Genomic DNA, 23,090 nt, shown 5'->3' with positions numbered 1-23,090 from the left:
GCTTTTCTGTTAAAATCTCACGTTTGTTCAGTTAAAATACATATAAAAAGTAACATTGTATATATATATATATATATAGCTTTTTTTAATTGGAAATCTGAAAATGAATTTGATACATAATGGATTTTGATAAATATGACACCCATATCTTGTAAATTTAAATAAAAAAAAATACTAGAATTTGTCAGCAACTCTCAACCCTAACGAAAAAATATTAAAAAATTTCAGTCATGAACACAAGATAATTTAAAAACAGACGAAAAATCGCATTTCAGTCAACGGATCTCACACAGATCTACTTTGCGCTCCTCAGTTTCCATATTTCCGACCGTTTTGAACGCAACTGTTCTTCAAATTGGTTTTCGGCATGGAAAGAAAAGGTAACGCGGCTAACTCTATCTAACCACTTTTACACCGATTTATTTATCACGTTAACACCTTATACCGGTGGACATTTGTCAGAAATTGATTGCGCACCTAGAAACTTTCTAACAGACCGCGTTGCGGGTGATGTAAATCGGACCACGCGCCGTCCTACGTGTGTTGTGTAGTGACGTTAAGCTAGCTCGAGCGCCTGGATTAGCTAACATTGAGGATAGTCTGCGCTGAACTTTCCCTTTTCCGAAAATGTCAATAAAAATGTAAAAACAGTTCTGAATGCTTACAATAGATTAAAAAGAACCCAAGTGATTAAATATGATCATGTTTTATTTCTACAAATTCACGTATTTTTTTTTAAGGCCGGCTACTTTAGCTCCATAACCGGTTAGCCACATATGGCTAATTTAAACAATAAAGCGCCACAATCTACAAACATAGTCCTCCGCATGGAATTGGAAGCAAATAATGTGTCTGATATATTTTGTTATAGTACTTTCTCTTTGACAAGTAATTATTTAGTAATAATTTACATCATGTTTCCACCCAGTGCTGGCGATACAAGCGAGAAAGAAGAGGGCAAAGCCCAGAAAAGCTGGCAAAAAGTAAGTGGAAATCACCACCTGCTTCACTTCATGGTTTACATTTGTACATTTCTTCACAATTCAACTGCGGGTTGGAGTTCTCCATAGATATACTTTACCATAGATTGAAAAAGAGATGTTCTGGTGACAATATATGCCCATTTTTGAACTTTTCTCATTCAATTCTGAAGTGCTAAATTCACGTTAAACTAGAGTAAATACTTAAAGGAAGTCTTTATATTTGCAGTTTGATTGCAAAACATTATCAGCTTGTTGGTAAAAGTATATATCAGAGGTCTGCAACCTGCGGCTCCAGAGCCACATGTGGCTCTTTTACCCCTCCACAAGTAATAAAAAAAATTAAAAAGTAAGGAAGTACTAAGATAACTTGAACTTTATTCAACTCATTCACAAACATTTGAAGGACGATATGAACCATTCAACGAGAATCCTAACAATTAAATGAATGAAAGCAAACCGTGCATTGAAATGTCGCTTTTAAATATTGAATTGTAAATTACAAAATGCATTTTCATTTGAATTATGACATCATAAACCTATAACAATTTACAATGCAATTGATTTTGTTTTTCTTTCAATATTTTATTTTCAAAATTGTAATATTGAATTATACATTTTGATAGTGAATTCTAAATTGCAAAATGTATTTTCATATTAAAAGCCTGAATTGAATTTTGAATTGTCAATTGGAAAATGCATAATACTTTGAATTATGGCTCAAAAAACATTCATAGTTTGTTTTAACTTCAATAAAAGTTCAAAAGTAAAAACAATGACATTTTATCCGTGTTAAAGTTTATAAGAAAGTAAGTTCATGGTGCTCATTTAAATTTAGTAGTGACTTACACTAAAAGGAGACCTAAAAAATGATATAAAAATTTGGACAGTTAGCTGGTTCGTATTGAAACTAAACCTTGTCTAAAGATCTACCGATGAAATTTTAACACTAGTGGAATCTCTATTAATATAGAAGAAATATAAAGAAAATGTATCTTAAAATTTTATTTCTGAGTTTATTTTTTTAGTTTGAATTGTCAAATGAATGTAGGTTCAACAGTCGGCGGGTCACCAGCCCTCTGCTCCACTCCATTCTGATGCATTCACTTGCAGACATTGATCCATTATATCAACGTGTTCGTTTTCCTCGTCTGAGCTGGTGTCTGACTCACAACTGTACGGCTTGATAACTCTGATGTTGCTCGCCATTTTTGTTGCACCGGTAATGTTAGGTTGGGAGTGTGAGGGGTTGTAAGCTAACAGGAGAGCGTGTAAAAAAAGGAATGATGGGAAATGAGGGCAGGCTTACTTCATGCCAAAGGCGAATTTTTGATTAACTATTGGTGCTTTGCAAAAGATTTGTCCTCAAAAACGACACAGGTTTTTAGATTTTGGCTAAAAATGTCATAATCATGATTAAAAGACTTTGAAAATGGATCAAAAGATTTAAGAACTATACAATAACTGGTTGTCTAATTGAAATTGCCATATCTTGAAGCACAACAATGTACTTCAAGGGGTAAGATAGGATAAGAAAAGAAACTTTATTGGTTCTGCTGTGGGGAAATTTGTTACAACAGCTCTTGGGGATTAGGTATTGGGTGCAAAAAGAAAAACGTGCAAAAAATTAAAGGAGAAGCTAAAGTTATACAACTCTCTTTATATACAACGTTGATGCACAGCCAGAAAAAGCAGTTTGTAAATAAATCATCTGCTCCGTCTGCCTCTCTTCCCGAGCTCTGCTCACCTCGTTCTCCGTCCCTCCCTCTCTCTCGTGTCGCTCTTGTGCGATCAGAGGGACGCAGCTGCCGTGGCGCTCTCATGCAGCTCCGTTAAAAGATGCAGAGCTGCTGCCGCTCTCAGGGTTTTCAGTCTGAGTTTGAGAATCCTCCTTTTGTCCCCACTTTGGCTGGTGTCTGCTTTGAGCTGTGAGTCCTTTAGTCATGTGGCTGCTTGACTGGATCCTCTCCATCAATACAGCTGTGGTGAAACTTGCCAGTGGCCTCACATGCACGTGAGTGGTGTCTTTGCATGCAGAGAGGTACAAAATAAACACCTCAGTTCATAGAAATGATAGTAGCTGTTGTGTTTATCAGATTCGATGTATGCATTTGGTTGTCTTGTTTTGTTGATGAGGATCATCTGCAGCAGCTTCCTTCATGACGTACCTGACTGCTGGCTCGTACAGTGCTGACTCTGCATGTAAGCAGCAGTGACCAACAGTAATGAAGGAACTCTACTTCAAGTCCTTGAAGGACCTCATTAAGAATTCATTTGATTTACTTCACACTTGGCCAGCTGTCACTTTCTCTGTCAAAACTGTCCTTTCGTGACTGCGTGACCAGAACAGCCTCAGCAGGAATTACCTGCATTTCTTCTTCTCTGTATGTTTTCGTCCGTCTCCTGTCTTGCTGCCACGGCTACAGACCATTACATAACCCTTCAACTCTTTTATCATCTGCAGCCCAGTGAAGCTCTGCTCCCTTTTGTTTGGGTTTCTTTGTCTTCTCTCTGCATGATTGGATCCCATTCTGTTGAAATAACCCCGGGCTTACACCGCTAGCGTTCCGGCTCCGATGCGAACGCCGCAGTATTTTACTAACTTTAAAAGTGCGAGAGGAGCTTCCACTGCAGGCGTTCACTCCTGCGGATCGGCCTCTGCGTCGCTGCAAATCCGTTTTGTTGGGTTCAAATTTTGACGGACGCCGCAGCTGATCGTCATCACTTTCTGTGAAGTTGGGGCTATTCACGACTTAAACCGGAAACCACGCGAGCGAATGTAAAGTGCATCCGGTAAATTTTCAAAATAAAACAAACTTTCCGCTGAATTCGCCAGTTTCAGCCTGTCGTAAACATTACGTAATTTATGGGTTACTCAAAGTGTGTTGCAGCACAGCGTTGTCAGTCATAACCATGGACAACGAGAAGCTGATCATAGAGATCCAGCACTACTCTGTCTGGGCTGAGCTTTCACAGGCTGTGGTTGGAGCAACAGCCAGTGTAAGCCATCAGCTGTAGCTAGTCCACTCCCGCAACCCAACGGAGCCATGACACTGGCGGTGTAAGCCCGGGGTAACACTTGTATTCTTCCAGGGTGATCTTAAATACATTGGAGGCTTGAATATGATGTTAAATTATTTGGCAAAACTTGAAAATCCTGCATCTATAGTTGCATTTCAATCACACATGCACAAAACTTCGAAATGTTGAAAAAGCACAATTTTGCAGTGACAGTATTTCCATTTATATTTATATTTTCCACACCATAGCGTGCACCCTATTATAAGGCGCAGTCTTAAAGGGGCCCTACCATGAAATTAAACTTTTTGAGGTTTTAAGTTCATTTTACTGTTCATTCCTCTCTATAAAGAACCCCAACGCGGCATTTTGAGTAATCCTCTAAAAATCTGCGCTGGCTGTGGCAGATTCCCTCCCATACCCACAAAAACAAGCGGTTGGAAACGTGCTGACATAAGCACAATGTGAACTTCCCCCTCTAGGAAGAACCTGTACTTTAAGCTCCGCCCCCAAACTACAACAAACACACACACACTTTCTCCATGGAGCTGTGGTGTCGAGCTAGTTATCCCCTGCCAGAATGTGTATCCTGGCAGGGGATAACTAGCTCGGCACCACAGCTGTACCAGGACCCACTCTCTGACCCATCTTTCGAGGTGGTCTCGATTTGTCTTAATTGGACTGAAGTTCAGTTCTCTCTGAGATTCCTCAGTCTAAATACAAAACGAAGCAAGAGCGGAGCAACTGAACCAAAACGGCCACCGTAGCTGACAAGTCACGTGATGAAAACACAGTAGAAATGAGGCGATCGGTGAGCCGCGGACAAATGTAGAGCATTAGATTGTCATGTTAGCCAAAAGAAATAATTGGTCCAACCGTTTACTTGTTAGAACGTTCATTTTAACACCACTGGAAAAGGTATAACTCACTTTTCTGTGTCTCGTTACATGGCACGCGTACACGGACTGCTGCCGTGACGTCATCATAAAAGCTCTATTTTAGTTCCAACAGAATTCTCTTAAAAACAATGTCATAACACCAGAACCATGAGAATAATTAAAATGTGGTCGGATGAATTCATGCTCAGTAAAACAACTTTTAAGCTGATCCACATTGATTCTACCAACAATCTACATGTCACAAACACTTATTAACGTGTGTACCCGTACTGTAACCGTCATGCAGGATTCCTCCGCGGTACCAAAGCTGCAGTAGGAAGTGTTGAAGCTGGTCTTCATACAGACGCTTAGAATCCATCAGCAAAATACAAAGTTTGATTGAATCTTCTTCTGTTTTGACCTGCCCCCATAGCTGCTGGCCAATGACTGAGGATCCAGGCTCTTGTGAATCGAATCGTTTCTTGAAATTATAACCAATACCCAGCCCTAGTAAGGCATAAACTCCATCACCTTATTTGTAATTCAGTTCGCTTTAACACTAAATTATTTGCAAACTTTGTTGTTTGTTTCAAACACGTCGGCCACAAATTAAGTACTGCTAGCTTTCCTTTTTGCTGCAGCGGTCCTTCTCTCGTTCGTATTTATTGTGCTGTTTCAGGTGTAAATGACTTCATGCAGAGGTGCTAAAGGTTTTTGCAGACGTCTTAATGATTTAGATCCACGTTTGATACAAATTGCTTTGATTTCAAATCTCTCCACACGGTCGACATTTTGAAGAAGGCGCTGGATCATCGATGCACGCTAATCAAACTTGCGTCATCGTGTCACTATTCGGCTTTACTTAAAAACTCACTCCCACTGAACACCAAATGTGACTTTTCAATATTCTGCCAAATATATTCGGTGGCCGACTATTCTGTGCATCCCTACTGATTAACCGATGGCTTATAAATGAAACCTTTTCCTAAATTGATCAAATATTTCCGTCTTGATGCTTGAATGCATTCAGTGTTTGTTGAAGTGCTGCAAACACAAGTGACTAAAAAAGCTGAACAACATTTATGTGCACAATGATTGTTTTCCACTCTCAGGACCTTTTTCTGCTGTTTTATTCTGCTGCTCAGGCACTTTGCATTGATTTTCCTTTCAGGGAGCAGAGCAAGAATAGCAATACTTTTGGCCCGGCTCCATCCTCCACAGCTCTGTCTTCTGTGTCCATGGTTTTTTTTTTTCCACTTCACAGATTTCATAGAGTTGGAGTGGAGCGCTGTAGCCCACAAGACGCCGGGAAAGGCTGCCACACAATCTCATGTCAAATGTGTGATGAGTGGAAAGGGGGTTAGGGCTCTTCAATAGATTTCAGATTAATTGACATCAAAGGCAAAGTCGCTTTGAAGCTGTAATTGTGTTCCATACTGCTTTTAAATGGTTAATTTATGCATTTTTCTCAATAATTCTGCAGTCTTCTGCCTGCAGTCTTCACAGCTGATAGCTGCAAGCATTCATAAATGAATAGACCAGTTCAGACATGGCAGTGCATGTCGAAGTCTGGGGAGAGGTCAAAGGTAAAGGCCTCAGAAGTCAACAATGGCAGAACCCAAAGAATCGTTTTAGGGACGTTGTGGTGGTTTTAATTACCACAATGGGCTTCTTGTAGAATGGATGGAGAAGGATTGTAGCGTTCATTTAGGTGAACTTTTTTTTCACCATTATTTGGAATGGAATAGCACCAAAATGGTGTTTACATACTAGTTAACAGACTGTTCAGTGACATCATCAGCAAGTCAGGTCACCCACTCCAATGAATATCATGTTTTTGGTGTTTTTAACATGTTTTTGTGGCATTTTTTTGGGATGAGGGAGGACGTGTTTAAAGGAAATGTGTGTGTATAGCTTAAAGTTGCATTTCTAACAATTTCTTTATTTAAATCATTGTGAATCAGGAGCAAATAAGGCAAAAATGCAGTTGTAAAGGGCTTGTAGCAGTGATGTAGATGCTACAGTCTTAAGCTCCATTGTGGTGCATCCACTTGTAGACGACTAGATCATCTTCATTTTGCTTGTCTGAGCTGCATCGAGCTCAAAACTGGATATCTCCACAATTGCTCAGCACTTTTGTTGATAGGATTATGGGAAATGAAGGCAGGCTTACTTTGCATTGTGATTCCCACCCACAACTCAGGTGATTTTCTGATGAACTCCTGCCACTCAGCAGAAACTATGTCCTAGAAAGCAACACAGTTTTTTCTTATTTGCCTAAAAATAGCATAATCATAATTAAAAAAACCACTAGGAACAGTTTTACAACAGATCAAGATATGATTGTAGTGGGACTTAAAGGTATTTTTATACATTTGTAACTGTCGAGGGGAATTATTGTTGTAAATATAGTGGTGTACTACTCTGTATCTCACTGATATCACAATTTGCCTCACTGATTCAACCATCTTTTAAATCTGTGAGAAGATCTGGTAATTGTTTTACTGTAGCATTCTGAAATGTTAAATAAATAGAGGAATACTGTGTGCTTTTAATTAGTAAAAAAAAGTCAATGATAGTCTATAACATGTTTAGCCTTCTACAAGTAGTATAAATCTCCTAGCGTACTAAAGTAATGCGTCATGCTGACCTTACATTCAAATCAAATCAATCTTTATTTATATAGTACTTTTCATATAAAAAATTACTAAGTGCTCTACACCAAAACAATATAAATAATATAAAAACAATCAATTAAAATAGAGCCCCCTCACCCACCCATAGTTGGGACCTCCCTCTCTGTGAACAGCTGCATGGAAACAAATAACTGTTGTTGAGTAAAAATCTGCATAAATTCTCCATTCAAAACTGTGAAAAGCTTTGCATGCATACTTCCATTTCTCTTCATCTTCCTCAGTCGAGATGAGAGGTATTTGCGTCACATCTGTTCCAAAGGTGAGCGTCCTTAATTTGCTGACTAACCTGCGGCCTCTGCTGTCCGAGGGCAAAACATCCAAACTATCCAGCCCAGCTAACACAACGTCCCATAAATCTCTTTCCCTGAAACCCCTAGAAACAGAAATCCCATAATAAGCAGCTATCATACATAAGTCAGAGTTCTGACGACCGCCAAACCGGGACAATGTCGGATCATCGACAAAAGCAGCTATATGAAATGACGCCATCACAAACAAAACGATCACACGCCACTAGGATCCACAAAAAAACAACCACCACAAACTTTGAGGATTTAAAGCTTCTATTGTATTTTTATTTATTTACCTTCTTATACTTTGTGTGTAGTCTTGGCACTGTATGTGTACTGCTTATTGATTGTGATCCTATTCACTGATTGGACTATGAGTCTGAAATAAAGCTCATCTATCTAACTACCCTAGAACCTGCCTACCACTCCTATCCTCGGGGCTTGACGAGCTCGAGGATCTTTAAAAGCTTAAGCGCAACAGCATCCCAAAGGAGCCATGGCAGGCTTCCCCCGACAGAGAAATTAAATTCTCTACCCAGAGTTAACCCCAAAAACAAAGAAGGAAAAATAAAAAAACAGGCGTGCAAAGGAAGAATCGTAAAAAACAAAACAAAAAAACCCCTAACTGAGGAAGTTGTGGAAAGGCTAGGCAAACACAAACCCACCACGGAGAGAAAAAGTAAACGCAAAAACGTACCAAATCCCGGATGAGCCCCCAACTGTTACAAACCCAAGTCCACTTCACACAGCGGGACAAGTCGCAACAAAACAGCTCACTAAGGAAAACAGGACACAATAACCAGTAGAAGGTCCAGTTTACAAGTTTTATAATGCTTATCTAGACGACGGCTGCCTGCTGCACACAGTGCAGCTTCTTTCTCTTTTATCCGTATCGTCTTCTTCTGACACTCAGCTGTCCGGGTGACGGCCCTTCAATCAGCTGATCCGCTTCAGCTGTCCCACTCGAGTCACTAAAAAAACACAAAGGAAAAACAAAGAAGCAGGAAGAACTGGAAGGCCGTAACACTCACCAACAGGCAAACGGGCGCTTCTGTCATTTTTAATGTTTCATAAAGGCTACATTTTGGCTTAGCGGTCGCCATGTTTGCTGTCCGATGAGGCCTCGAACTTTGCGCCGTCATATCTGTGAACTGTTCCATTCAATACAACAGTTCAGCTTTGGCACATTTTGGAGCTGAGATTTAAAAGAAATGAAACAAACATCGACCAGTTTGAGGAACTCTGCACAAAAAAATAAATAAATAAAAAATCTTGAACCCAGTTTTCCTACTGCATTTTCCACACCAAAATAGGCCTCTTTGGTACCACAGATGTTAGTTTCTTTAGTGTTTTTTTGTACAGCCATGCTGTCAAAGCACTTGATTGTTTAAAGGAACACCACAAGTGTTTTATCGTTTCCTTTTTATTTTTTAAAATGAAAGTTCTGCTTCTGTTTTTGTTCTCCTCTAAAACCGTCCTTTAAAACATAAAAGCTTGTTTTATTTAAATAAATAACCTAATATAGTTCCTTTTTATTTTCTTGATAACGTTTTCAGACTTTTTTAATGACTCCTTAAACTACTTCTAAAATAAAATAGACGAATAACAGAAGTTGGAATAAAAATAAAGGTTCTTGTTGTAGATATTACTGTTTTATCAAGTTGTGGTGATAATTTTTGTCATTTTAGTCTTTATATTTCTTTCTATAAAAGATGGCTTAAGTTTTAAACACAGAATTTACTTTACTGGATTGAATATTTAGATATAACTCGACTTTATGTGACAAATAAAACTATAAATATTAATAATTCAAACATAAGATTTCATTTTAAAACGGTTATTCCAACATCTCTTTGGTTAAGCGTTTTATTTGTGTGAAAAAGACTGAACGTTGTTGGGAAAGACGATGAAGACGAGCAGTCAGAGGGGGAAATGTTGTTTTGGTGGGAAGGGGGCAGTGGAGGGGGCTGATGCCGAACCTCACCTGCATTGCAGTGCTGGGCTCCAGCAGCCAATGGCGCGGCAGCTGTGGGTGTGGGGGCTGGGCCAGAGGCTGACGACAGCCAAGGAGAGTTCTCGGTCAGACGGCGATGGAGACTGTTAATCTGCGAGGGAGGGAAAAGTGAGGAGAAATCAGCGGGTGTGCAGCGGTGCTCTGAAAACCAGGACTCATCCCGCGGCGCAGCCTCGCTTCTCCTCTTCCTCCGTTTGTCTTCCTGTTTTATCAGCAGAACTGGATTTCTTCTATCCGCTTTAGATAGATTCCTCCTCCTCCTCCTCCTCACTTGTTCCCCTTGAACTTGTAATTCCCCGTGTTTCTCCTGGTGGATGAAGAGGGTTTTATCTGTAACATCTTCCCTCTTTGGTTGTCCTCCTTGCTGCTCGTCCCATGGGCATCCGTGCTTCTTGCAGGTAGGATGTTGTGCTGGGCGGGGGGCAACTTTGACAGATGCAGGTTTTCTTGATGCATGTCCAGTGTGGGACTGCAGGAGTCCTTGAGGTATCCTTCCGTTTGTTTTGTGGGCTTCAGCTGTCAATCTTTTCAGTTTTTTAAAGATTAGTTGTGAATATCAAACTTAACTTAGATTTGAATTCTCTTTGATACATTTGGGGGGGCGGGTTATGTCCCTTATAGCACATTTATTCAATCTTTTGTACTTGGTTTTAGGGTTTTAAAATAATCTGTATTTGCAACATTAATGCAAATGTCTTAAACCACCAACATGTTTTGATGTTTTGGGGAATTGTATTGATTGAAATCATTGTTTTAGATTATTATCCACCCAAAAAAAGAACATTTTAGCATCAAAAACAACATTTTGTTACAAAGCAAATTTGTCAAATTAAAAGTCTGACCATTTGAACATAACATGAAGCTGACATCAGATTTCCAAATGACCATTGTGTAACCGATTGCTGCATTGGGACTGCTGTTGAACAGGTCGCTTGTTTGTGTGTCATAAAAAACAAAAATCAATGATCCGGATTCAGCTTTTGACGCACATTTACTGTTTATTTTATTGTCAGCCGTTTCATCTTCTGTTGTCCATTTTTGGCTGTAAAATTTTTTATTTCCAGCTGTTTTTCCCATTTATTCTCCATATCGACTATCATGAAACATATGCATTGTTTTGAAGCTACATACTGTTGTGATTATGACATCACTGACAAAACCACTGAATCCAACCTGCTTAGATTAACAGGTTCTTATTGAACATGATCCATTTGAATATCAATTCATTTGTAAACCTGGGTATAAAAAACAGATTTTGGAAACTTAGTGATTTATCCATCCATCCATCTTCTTGACCGCTTCTTCCCTTTCGGGGTCGCGGGGGCGCCGGAGCCTAACCCGGCTACTGAAAGGCGAAGGCGGGGTACACCCTGGACAGGTCGCCAGTCTGTCGCAGGGCCTCAATCACACACACATTCACTCTCACATTCTTAGTGATTTAAACTCAGAAAAGTTGTGACTTTAATTAATAAAATAGCATTTTTTTGTATTGAAAAGTCTCAAAGCATTGTTTTTTTTCTTTTAAAAATTAATTATTTATCCTGAATAAACTTAAAAAATAAAACTAAAGGAATTTTTTTTTTTTAAAACATTGTATTTATTTTTTCTTATTATTTTGATGTTGATTTGTCACTATTATTTGAGCTTTTCCATTTTTTTTATTTTAGCACATTAAAAATATAATGTTCCAATTAGGGCTGCCACAAGCGATTATTTTAATAGTCGACTAATCACTGATTGTCTTTTTCAATTTGTAAAACGCACATCTTAACCATCATTAGCTCTAAACTTGAAGTGTTTTAGCCTTATGCTAACTAAACGAAGATGGTTTATAGAATTCTAAACTCTACGATGCTCATGCTTGTTGCAGGATAGTGATCATTTCTACATATCTGCAGAAAGACTTGATCTCTTTATGTTAAAAAAAGAGTAATTGACTATTAAATTAGTCGCAGAGGATTTTAATAGCCGACACAGTCGTAACTAATCGTGGCAGCCCTAGTTCCAATGTTATGGTTCATGCTTGACTAAATTAGTAATCCTCACATTAATACGAGTCTTCAGATTGCCTTCTGTTGGTGTTTTGTAAACAAGTCTGTAATTTATGGTAAATCAAAATGTGTTGATTTACAGCCCTGGTTCTGGTCTCGTCTTCTCTTGGGTTTCTCAGAACATCAGTATCATCTCTTTTATGCTGGGCTGACATGAATTAGAAGTGTCTTGGCTCTTGTTTCTGCTCAGACCAGAGCCTCACGGGCGTGGAGGTGGCTCTCAGCAGGGTCAGGCCGACGCTCAGCTCCCAGAGCAGGATGAGGAGATCCTGGGATCTGACGACGATGAGCAGGAGGATCCCAATGACTACTGCAGAGGTGAGCCTCCGTCAGGCAGGGAAACGTTTGAAAGTGGAAAAGAAGAGTATTTCAGCAAAAAATCAATACAAATTCCATTCATTGATGGGAACTAGTTTTGTTTGGTTCCATAATTTAAAAAAATAATAATAATTTAAAAAAAGATCAATAACTTTTATGCCAAAAAATAGATCTAAAACAAACTTAACAGATTTTTTTCAAAAAAAAAAAACTTGAAATTGCATTAAAAGAAAATGTATTTATGGGCTTTATAGAATAATTTTTTATCGTCAAACTTAGTATTTATATTTTTTAAATTAGATAATGTGATTTATTGTTCCTCCTCTGTGTTTTCTCACCTCAATTTTTAGCACTTAAAGCAGGAGGTGTTGTGAGCTCCAGGATGCTGTGAAGTTTCTTTAGAATATGTTGATTTAAAGATTCAATTGAACACATATTCAGTCTAAATTTACTTCTCTGAGGCTTTGAATCAGCTTCACACACAGGAACAGGACTATACAACAGTCAATAATATTCAGTGTTTCAGTGCAACTTCGTGCCTGTTTTTCAGGAGGATATCATCATGTGAAGATCGGCGACCTGTTCAACGGGAGATACCATGTGATCCGTAAGCTGGGCTGGGGGCACTTCTCCACTGTGTGGCTGGCCTGGGACATCCAGTAAGTTCACTCCCAAGCACCACTCCAAGAACTAAAATGTTGTTTTTAGAAGTTTGAGAGGAAGTTAGACTTTAAAAGTTGACAAGTGTCAGCAAATAATCTTTGCAGGAAAAAGGTTTTTAGGGAAGAATATGAGAATGCAGATTCTGTGACTGGTGTCACTTTTAGAGCCACTTGTTGCAGTAAATTCTACTTTAATGTTTTTTTTTATTAAGTTAGAATATATCTGCTTTTAATTTTTTTTTAATTACAGATAATAATGGACTAAAAGGACCAATTTATAAACTTTATTGGTGTTTTATAGTGTTTTCATGTAAATGAATTTCTCTAAATTTCCCATTAACTGTAACAGCCTGTTTGTAATTCTCTCATTCATCAATTCTCTAGGGAGAAGTGCTTCGTGGCCTTAAAGGTTGTGAAGAGTGCTGAGCATTACACAGAGACTGCGTTGGATGAAATCCGGCTGCTCAAATCCGTAAGGCACACCGGTGAATCCTGTAGAGGCAGAACGTCCAGGTGATGTGGTCCTGATTCGTCTGTGTTTTCCAGGTGAGAAACACAGATCCCACCGATCCCAGCAGAGAGAAGGTGGTTCAGCTGCTCGACGACTTCAAGATCGCTGGCATGAATGGAACTCGTATCCTTCAGCTGGGAAAGAAGCCGCTGGTTATTTCATCCATGTCTGATAGTTGAACATTCAGTCTTCGGTTAGCCGTCGTAGTTCACTGAAAAAAGAGTTCTTTTCAGAGTTTTCTCTGTGCTACTTACTTCACAACATATGAATGGAATCTTTTCATGTTGGCCAAAAAGATCCAAATTGCTCTCCTGAGGTTCTGCTGTCATTTATCTGATCCTTAACAAATCTGTCTTCTTAGACCAGGGGTCACCAACCTTTTGAACCTGAGAGCTTCTTCATAAGTACTGAGTCAAACGAAGGGCTACCAGTTTGAAATAATGTGTTTGCTCAACTTGCCTTTAGTTAAACATTATTAATACTGAATAATGATACTCCTCTATGTAAATACACTGATTTCTCACCACAATTATCAACAGTGACAACAAGCTAGGAAACAAACATCAATATTCAGAATTTTATTAATCTCAGTAATTGTTACATTACAAATACGTTACAAAAATGTCCCATTTTCACTATGTTGTTCTACGTTTGTCAGCTGTGTAATGTTAAAGAAAAATCTACTCACACATTTTTAAACAAATCTCGTCACATTTTGAACTAATGACCGAATCTGGAGCGTTTTTAACTAAATGAATGATCTGTGAACTGGAGTAGGTCAGAGGTCACCTAAACTTATCTAAAGTTCTTGTATCATGAACATATTTTAAGACGTTTTAATTTTTAAATCTATGTAAATGCTACTGTAATTAAAAAATAGCAACAGAATAGAACTTGTAAAGTATCTTGACCAAAGCAGGATAAAAAAGTACTAAAATATTAGTTCAATCTAAGGATTCAACAATTCACTCTCCCCACGATTCGGTTCAAACCTCAATTCTTTTTGGTCACAATTTTGTTTAATTTTGATATGATTTGTGTATTTAAAAATACAACAAAAAAATAGAAAATACTTTTTAAAATGTATTTATAAGCAAATAAAAATGAAGAATTAACCTTTGAGTTGCTTATACCAAACCTATACAATAAATAATAGATCCTTCTTAGATTTAACAGTTTTGATTGACACTTCTCCATAATCCCTAGATTAATCTGATTGTTTTATTTCCAGATTAAGACTGTTTATTTGATCCTGGTTATGAGAGTTTACAGTTTACAACAAAGGTCACCTGTCGCATTCTTATGGGTTTTTTTTTAGTCTCTTAAGGTGGATTCAGACTGGACACATTTCTTTCAAACTAGAGTTTGTTTCCCCGATAATCTGGAACAAATTTTCATCCATTTAGTCTATCTTTGTTTTCACTGGACTTATTTTGGACATTCTTATAAAAATGTAACATATTTGGAACCTGTTTAACTTTGCTGATCCTAAATAAAGACAGTTAAGGTGGACTCTCATCATTTGAGCGAGTTTCTTTGACCTGCGTTTCCACAGATGTGTGTATGGTCTTTGAAGTCCTGGGCTACCATCTTCTAAAGTGGATTATCAAGTCCAATTATCAAGGCCTGCCTCTGCCCTGCGTTAAAAGCATCATCAGACAGGTACGGATTGATTCTTTTTTTTTTTTTTTTTTAACGCAGAGGACGACTTTTCTGCAGAACGCCCTTCACGAGGACGCTCTAACCTTTCTGCATGACAGGTCCTGCAGGGCTTGGACTACCTGCACACCAAGTGCAAGATCATCCACACGGACATCAAACCGGAGAACATCCTGCTGACCGTCAACGAGCCGTACATCAAGAAGATGGCTGCTGAAGCCACGCAGTGGCAGAAGTCTGGTGCTGCGCCGCCCTCTGGGTCTGCAGGTCAGAGAAACACAACAGCCTGAACTCTGTTGTTTTCTTGCTGCATTTCTACTGCTGATGTAATGGAGCTTATTCCGGTTTTATTTAATCATTTAGAGGGCAAAGAGTCTGTAGAGTCATACACGAGTCGGTGCTTGAAAATGGAGGGTTTGAAGTTGCTTCTAATAAAGAGTGTAGCTGTCTCTACTGGATTGGTTTTGGTAATTCCTCTTTAGTGTGTAGAGGGTGTGACACGCAGCAGCTCTGATGCTGCAGCATCAGAGCTGCTTGGAGGGGATTAGCTCTGCATTCCTAACAGATTGCTAATTATAAACAGTTCATAGATAACCCTCACATCAGTCAACCTGATAACCAGCTTTTTTCTCTTCTTACAGTCAGCACAGCCCCAGCAGCCAAACCTGTGAGTCCAGTTTGTTTTGTAAATAAAGTTTGACTCGTGGAAATGTGCAAACTCATCTCTGGCTCCTTCATTCAGATGGCCAAAATGTCCAAGAACAAAAAAAAGAAGATGAAGAAAAAGCAGAAGAAGCAGGCGGAGCAGCTGGAGAAGAAGCTGCAGGAGAAGGAGGTTCCAGCTGATGCAGGAGAGGAAGAGGAGGACGAGGAGACCACGGAAACCACAGAAGACACGGCTTCTTCAGCCAGCCTCTCCGTGTCTGCTACGATGCAAGACATTGCAAACCATTCTAGCACAGGTGAGTGATCAGGAAGCTGGAGTGAAATATGAGAAATTATGTCATCAGCTAAAATAATTTGAGGTTTTATCGCAGTTTTCATCCAAAAACAACCAGCGTTAAGTCAAATCCACAAAGTAGGATTACAGATGTTTTCTTTCATTAAAAGTCCAAATCGACCTATATTTTTCTATTGCAAAATCTTTTAATTATGATTATGCAGTTTTTAGCTAAAATCAAAATGCATGTGTTGCTTTTTAAGACATATTTTCTACAGAGCAGCAGGAGCTCATTAGAAATTCACCTTTGGGTTGTGGGAACAGAACTTCACCTCCACTAATTTCCCATCAGCCCTTTGTTTATACTCTCTCCCACTAGCGTACAGCACCTCACAAGCCCAAGCGTGGCAAAACACGGTGAGCAATACCGGAGCTATCCAGCTATTTTGATCCAGATTCCATCTCAGACGAGGAAAATAAAGATGTTTTTGGATCTATTCATCTACAAGTAGATGCATCAGAATTATAGCGGAGAGAGAGACTTTTGTCCACCCATGGTAGTTGGTTCTCAAACCGCCGGGTTTTCATCTGCTCCTAATCGAGCACGATTTGAATAAAGAAATACTCAAATGCAGTTTTAATCTTAAATTATTTTATAAATGTCCTCAATCATTAGGGCTGTATTGAGTATCTGAGTACTCGGATACTCGCACACTGCTACTAAAAATTCGAGTAATGATAGTCGTGACGTCCATAATCGCTGATTCGCAATCTTTATAAATATAGTAGAGTGTATAGTAAAAATACAATTTGGGAAGATGTATTTATTACTCTGAAATACAGAATCATGTTGGATTTTCAGTTTATAAACTAAGAATAACCTGAAGGTGCAGCGCTAATGTTGCTGGAGGTCATCAAATCTTCAAAATAAAATGTCAGTAAAGCTTCCTGTTTTCAAAGTAAAGCTATCGATTGTTTTTTTTTGTTTTTTTTGTAGTTTGAAAAAAAAAAATAGACTGAAGTTTAATTTACTGACAAGTTTTGGAAAAACTAATTTGCTTCAGTGTTTACATTTTTTTGGTTATGGTGAGGGCAACTCTTCAACATTTGACGCAATTAACATCATTCCTGATATGCAGTGCTGCAGAGAAGTGAAGTGAGTTTAACCAGAAAGTTGACCAAAAAAAACTTGTTTAACACCATTTCATCAAACACCATTTCTTTCTGTTTAAATCTGTGTTTTTATCAGTTAAGTTGATTCTGATCTCCTGTTCCAAAAAAAATATGGTGATTTTCAAACATCCAGTTAAAAGACAAACATGTTGCAACAAATCTATTATATTAAAAAGTAGAAATCCTAGTTCGATCTGTAAATTGATTTGTGAAAAAGAATGCTACTATAAGAGCATGTGAAAAACACAATTTTCATTTTAGTGGGTCTTTAAATTCTTAATAGTTCAAACTTTCAAAGTAAAATTGGTCTTTTATGTACAAAACAAAAAACAATCAGGATTAGTGAGAGGTAAGTTTTGAAGCTGATTGAATTCTGTACAGGAAACTGCATGGATGAGTTTGATTGACAAGGTCAACAGCCAATCAGGATGCAGAAAAACAACCCTGTTTAAAAAAAAAAAAAGAAAAGAAAATTGGAGACAAAAAAACAGGTGAATCGCCGAGGGAACATCATTAATTTCTGTTTAAAAGAATCCTCCTGGCCTGAAGAAACGTCCCATTTCACATAAAAGTATTTACTTCATGGTAGTTTGTTGTCAATTCTTTCGATGCTGGTTTCATTTAACATGTTTAAAAACAAATATCTATATGAATTCTTTATTGGAAAAGGAAAAAAGTGCTCGTCTTTTAGTGAAAACTCCAAACTTTTTATTTAATAAAAATTGTAGTAATAAAAATCAGAGGACTAATCAAGATGGCAAATATTTATAGATAATAGACAACATCCTGTTCCTAAAATGAGTTTCTCCACAGATTCTACTCCCGTTGAGCCGCCGATCCCCCAGCCCAGTGAACAGAAGGACGAGGCGGAGAAAGAAAAGTCCTTAGAAGTCTACTTGAATGGTCACGCCTCCTCGCCGGAGACCGCAGTCAATGCGGAGGTACAAGAGACCGAGCCGTGTCCAGAACAAGAGGAGTCGCAGAACCCCAACCGTCCAGAACACGCCGACGCCCAGGACCCAACATGTCAGGAGGAGGTGCATCAGACACACGGAGGAGCTGACGGCCTCCTGCAGCAGCTCCCCGACTCCCTCAGCTCAGAAGGAACCGTGGAACAAAAAGAGGAGAAGGAGGAGAAGTGTGAGACCCAGCAGGAGACAGAAGGAGCCAATCCAGCAGACGGAGAGAGTGGTGAGTACAAAAAACAAAGATTTTTGCTTTTCTAAACGTTTACAAAGTTCCAAGTTTTGTTTTCTGGATGTTCACTGACAAATTAAAGAAACTTTTGATAATATTTTTTTTAGATTTGTATTTAGTTGGTTGTAAACACCACTTTTATTTCCACCAAATTGTGATTAACGGAAAAGCTTGAGACAATTTTTGGGCATTTGACATTAAAAAAGTGGATCTGTTTGTGCTCTAAAGTCTCGCTCCGATCATCTTTGATCTTTTTTTTTTGATGGTTTTTTAATCATGACAGCCAAAATCAAGAACATGTCGACATATTTTCTGCATAGCGGGAGAAATTAGCCTCTGAGTTGTGGGCAATGCGACCGTTGGCGAGGAGTAAGCCTGTACTCATTTCCCATCATCCCATCTCCCGCTAGCTTATAGCCCCTCACAACTCCCAAGCTAATATTAGTGGTCCAACAATAATGGGGAGTAAAATCGGAGCAGAGCAGGGATTTAACTACACAATTTCAAACCGAAAGTTTTCATCTGCTCCTGATTCACGATGACTTGAAGAAAGGAATGATCAGAAATGCAGTTTTAACCTTAGTTTTCTTTATGTACAGGGTTCCCGTGGGGTCTTACAAAGTCTTGAATTTGAAAATGTGGAAATAAGGCCTTAAAAAGCATTAAAAAGTCTTAAAGTTTGATATCTTAGTCTTAAAAATGTTGCAGTGTAATGTTTTTAGCCATGATTGGGTAAGTAAAACCCGTTTATCAACATCAGGCTGGATGACGACCTCTGAATTAACACCCCCCAAATGCGGGTAAAACTTTTTTGGCGGGTAGAAAAAAAAGTCGACAAAGTTGAAAGTTGGCAGGTGAAGCATTGTTGATTCTCAATTACAGGGAACTCAAACTCACAACCGTGACTTTTGTCCATCCCAGAGTTAGTTCACAACATTTATTTCCGACTTTATTGTGCAGGTTTAATCCACACATTTGCTGCATCAGGTGGTGCATTCAGGGACTGCATGGAATTTCTGCACTAGTGAGCAGTTATTGTTGCATTCAGGTGCAGTGGTAATTTCTAGCATTTGCTCACACTGATCTCAGCCAACACTAACACACCTGGTTCGTTTTTGTTTGTTGGTTAGTTTTGCAACGGGACAAAAAAAAGAAAATACATGATTCATACAGTTAGAAGTTAGAATTAGAAGATAAGAAATGAGAAAGGATGTGCATTCCCTGCATTTATCAAGTTCTTTAGTACAACAATCAGTTAATATTTGCCTTTGTTTTCAACAAGTTGGAATATTCCAATGCCCCTATGAATTCATCCATATTTGTAGTCTCTTAATCTTACTTTGACCAATCTCAAACTCTGGATTAGCGAACATGAATCAGTAGTCTTTTATTAAAGTTATTATTTTCATTTTTTTTTATTAATGTCCGTTTGCTTCATTTTAACCAAAAGACAATGTCAGAGCCAACTGTTTACACAAATATATTAATTAGTCACTGATGGTTTCACTGCACTAAAATGTGAGTAATGAAGTAATGAAGGTTGTCTGTAGTCTTGTAATTGTAATTTAATTACTGAAGTTTGAACTGTAATTCATTACGTGACTCCATTACTGATAAGGATTTAGTTTTTTCTTCGTCCACAGGGCTGAGAATTAGGCACAGAAATTGGTCTTAATTTTTCATCTGCAAGTTCTTAAAAAATGTAACTTGAAGAAATGTGTAGGAACTCTCTGTATATGTCGTCCATCACGAGAAACATGCTACAAGAACACGTAAAAGCCCCATTTTCATCTTTAATGCACACATTCATGCATCAGAAACAGTGCTGATGTGGGGGCTGTCCGGTGTTCAGAGTGGAGTGGGCTGTGTTAGTCCAACTGCTGTGTTATTTTCTGTTTCTTCAACCACCGTGCGTCACTGACACCCAGACTTAAAGAAAAAAATAAAAACTGTCACATTAGCATCCTCACTGAGGACTAGAATTCCCTAATATGCTTTTATTATTTTATGCTGTCCGAGTAAATCCTAGATCCACATCGCTCTGCCTCCTTTTTCCCGCCCTTCTCAGACTCTGCAGGCAGTTTGTTGGTGAACCCCCTGAAGGCCCTCAACGCCGACAAGCTGCAGGTTAAGATCGCTGACCTCGGCAACGCCTGCTGGGTGGTGAGTGGAAATGCACACCAGTCAGCCACAACATCTGAGCTGTTTTTGCCTTTTCTCTGTTTGTCGGTTTGCTGACTGACGGAAACATTTCCTGTTTGCTGTTTTTTTTTTTTCCCTCTCTTTTCCTGCAGCACAAACATTTCACGGATGACATCCAAACACGGCAGTACCGTTCTCTGGAGGTGCTGATTGGAGCCGGCTACAGCACGCCGGCAGACATCTGGAGCACAGCCTGCATGGTAAACAGAAGCTGATCAGTCCGAACTGGACCAGACGGGGGTTCGGATTCAAGTTATTTTCTATTTTAGTTCATCTATTACAGGTTTTATTCCATTCAAGTGAAGATAATTTTATGTAATAGATAAATAAAGGAGAATTTCATGTTTTCTTCATCGGCAACACAGCAATTAGATAATAATACAAACATAACTGTTGGTGAATACGGTTTTGGATTAGAGGTTTAGGATTCAAACAGATCAAATTTCTGACATTTTGTAGGTTGAGGTTCTCTCTTTTAGAACCTTTTGTTCCCAGGAATAAACCTGAATGGTCATAAAGCCTCAGTTTTTCATATAATTTACTTTTTTTTCATCTGCTATGACATTAAATCTGTACTTCAAGACCTGGACACTTGACCAATTCTCATATTCCTTTCCATAAAATAACATTTAAAAAATAAAGACAGAAACTGTTGATATTTTGAAAAAATGACAAAGTTTAGGGGATATATGTTATAATCTGGACACAGTTAACCTGTTTCTCTCTCTTTTTTAAAGCAGACTGTTAGCAATAAATGTGAATAAATGTCTGATGTTACTTTATTTTTATTAGGTAAATAAATATAACTGATATGTTAAAAAATGCTCTGCTAAAACAAAAAATATAAACAAGTTTTACAGACAAAATGTAATTCCTGACTTGTTTCCTCTGGAATTTTGGACCTAGATCTCAGTTTTTGTCTACTTTTTATTTTATTTTTGTATTTTCATTTTGAAAGACAATTGATTGCTTATTTAGTATCATTTTAATCTGCACAGCCTCACCTATGTTGTCATTCTTTTACACACTAGACATAAAATCACACAAAACATAGAACTCCGTCTGGATAAAAGTGCTTAAAATTCTGTGGAAACCCCAAAAATGTTAAACAAATCTTTTTTTTTTTAAACATAGAATGAAAGTTTTAGGTGTCATTTACATAAACGACCACAATGAATGTTTTCCACAAACTTATTTAGATGTTTTAAATTAAAATAGGAATAAGATTTCTAGGCGAAATTCCCAGCTTTCTTTGTACCACATACAGTATATAACGGCTTGTGTTCATACAGGCTCATCACAAACCTCACACCTCCATCCTGACCTCCTGATGCTGTCATGCAGACAGCGGCTGCACTTCAGTCTGCATGTGTGGCGTCAGCTTTCAGGTCCCCCAAAAACCCTCAATTGTCTTCTGGGAGCTTTCAATTTTTGTGTTTTTTTTCTTCTTCTTCTTTTAAATTTTTTTTATTTATTTTTTAGGTTTTCCTTTTTGTTTCTGTGGCAAAGACTAACATCTACTATCTACTCACAGAAGGCATGTTTAGCGGGCGAGACAGGTCATCCAGCACCTCATTTATTGAAATAAAAGATCTCTTTTGTCCAGAAACTACAAATATCCATATTCTCTCTTTCATTCCATAAGGTCTCAATCACAGAATATTAAAATAAGGTTAATTTTATTTTAGTTGTATTATCCTCTGCAGGATCTGGAACCAAGACTGTTCCTGATAAAAATGTTAATTAAATTTGTCGCATAGAAAAAAAGCTTTGTACTAAAGCCCCGCCCCCCTTTTTTCTTCTTCTTTTTCTGTTTTTTTATTTTCAGGCTTTTGAGCTCGCAACTGGAGACTATTTGTTTGAGCCCCATTCTGGAGAAGACTACTCCAGAGATGAAGGTTTGTGTCGCTAAAGCATCAAATATTAAAGGTTGATAAAAAACAGTTCATTTATCAACCTAAAACTGTGATTTACATGTATAAAATGCTTTAAAATAACAGGATTGTAGTTTCCTGTTTGCAGCTATGCCTCAATAATGTCTCTGCGCTCCAGTTTCATGTTTGTTGGTTCTTCTGCGTCTCTGCAGATCACATCGCGCTGATCATTGAGCTTCTGGGTAAAGTTCCTCGAAAGCTCATCACGGCGGGCAAATACTCCAAGGAGTTTTTCACCAAGAAAGGTAAACACATCTGCCTGCAGCAGCTGTCTGCTGCAGGTTTGCTTAAGTTTACTCTGCCAGCTGCTCAGCTCCACCTTTTGAAATGGAAATACGGTGGGACAAGAAAGTATTCAGTCAGCCAGCAATTGTGCACTTGAAAATAAGGGAGAGGCCTGGTGTACCTCAACTATGAGAGACAAAGTGAGAAAAAAATCCAGAAAATGACATTGTCTGATTTTAATTTTTTTTTATTTTATTTATTTATTTATTTATTTTTGTGCAAATGTGGAAATGTGGTGGAAAATAAGTATTTGATCACCTACAAATAAGCCAGATTTCTGTC

At 38.3% G+C, this 23,090-nt stretch overlaps 1 protein-coding gene across 2 annotated transcripts in view; it reads left to right on the top strand.

Annotated features, from left to right (window-relative positions):
* The first annotated feature begins 103 nt into the window (after positions 1 to 103).
* srpk1b (SRSF protein kinase 1b) overlaps positions 104 to 23,090 on the top strand; it is a 26,273-nt gene continuing 3,286 nt past the window's right edge. Inside the window, exons 1-15 of one of the 2 annotated variants that reach the window (XM_024262063.2) lie at positions 104 to 380; positions 929 to 983; positions 12,118 to 12,245; positions 12,796 to 12,904; positions 13,292 to 13,379; positions 13,454 to 13,541; positions 14,974 to 15,080; positions 15,179 to 15,344; positions 15,719 to 15,744; positions 15,820 to 16,039; positions 18,004 to 18,381; positions 20,456 to 20,550; positions 20,682 to 20,789; positions 22,418 to 22,487; positions 22,676 to 22,768. In XM_024262063.2, coding sequence (XP_024117831.1) covers positions 368 to 380; positions 929 to 983; positions 12,118 to 12,245; positions 12,796 to 12,904; positions 13,292 to 13,379; positions 13,454 to 13,541; positions 14,974 to 15,080; positions 15,179 to 15,344; positions 15,719 to 15,744; positions 15,820 to 16,039; positions 18,004 to 18,381; positions 20,456 to 20,550; positions 20,682 to 20,789; positions 22,418 to 22,487; positions 22,676 to 22,768 — 1,744 coding nt within the window. In that variant the 5' untranslated portion in view covers positions 104 to 367. Of the gene's footprint in view, positions 381 to 928; positions 984 to 9,908; positions 10,275 to 12,117; positions 12,246 to 12,795; positions 12,905 to 13,291; positions 13,380 to 13,453; positions 13,542 to 14,973; positions 15,081 to 15,178; positions 15,345 to 15,718; positions 15,745 to 15,819; positions 16,040 to 18,003; positions 18,382 to 20,455; positions 20,551 to 20,681; positions 20,790 to 22,417; positions 22,488 to 22,675; positions 22,769 to 23,090 lie in introns of those variants that run through there. The other variant, XM_024262064.2, reaches the window with a different exon arrangement.

Source organism: Oryzias melastigma, linkage group LG5, assembly GCF_002922805.2.
Source record: "Oryzias melastigma strain HK-1 linkage group LG5, ASM292280v2, whole genome shotgun sequence".
Lineage (NCBI taxonomy): Eukaryota > Metazoa > Chordata > Actinopteri > Beloniformes > Adrianichthyidae > Oryzias > Oryzias melastigma.
This window is presented reverse-complemented; position numbering and strand designations above follow the sequence as displayed.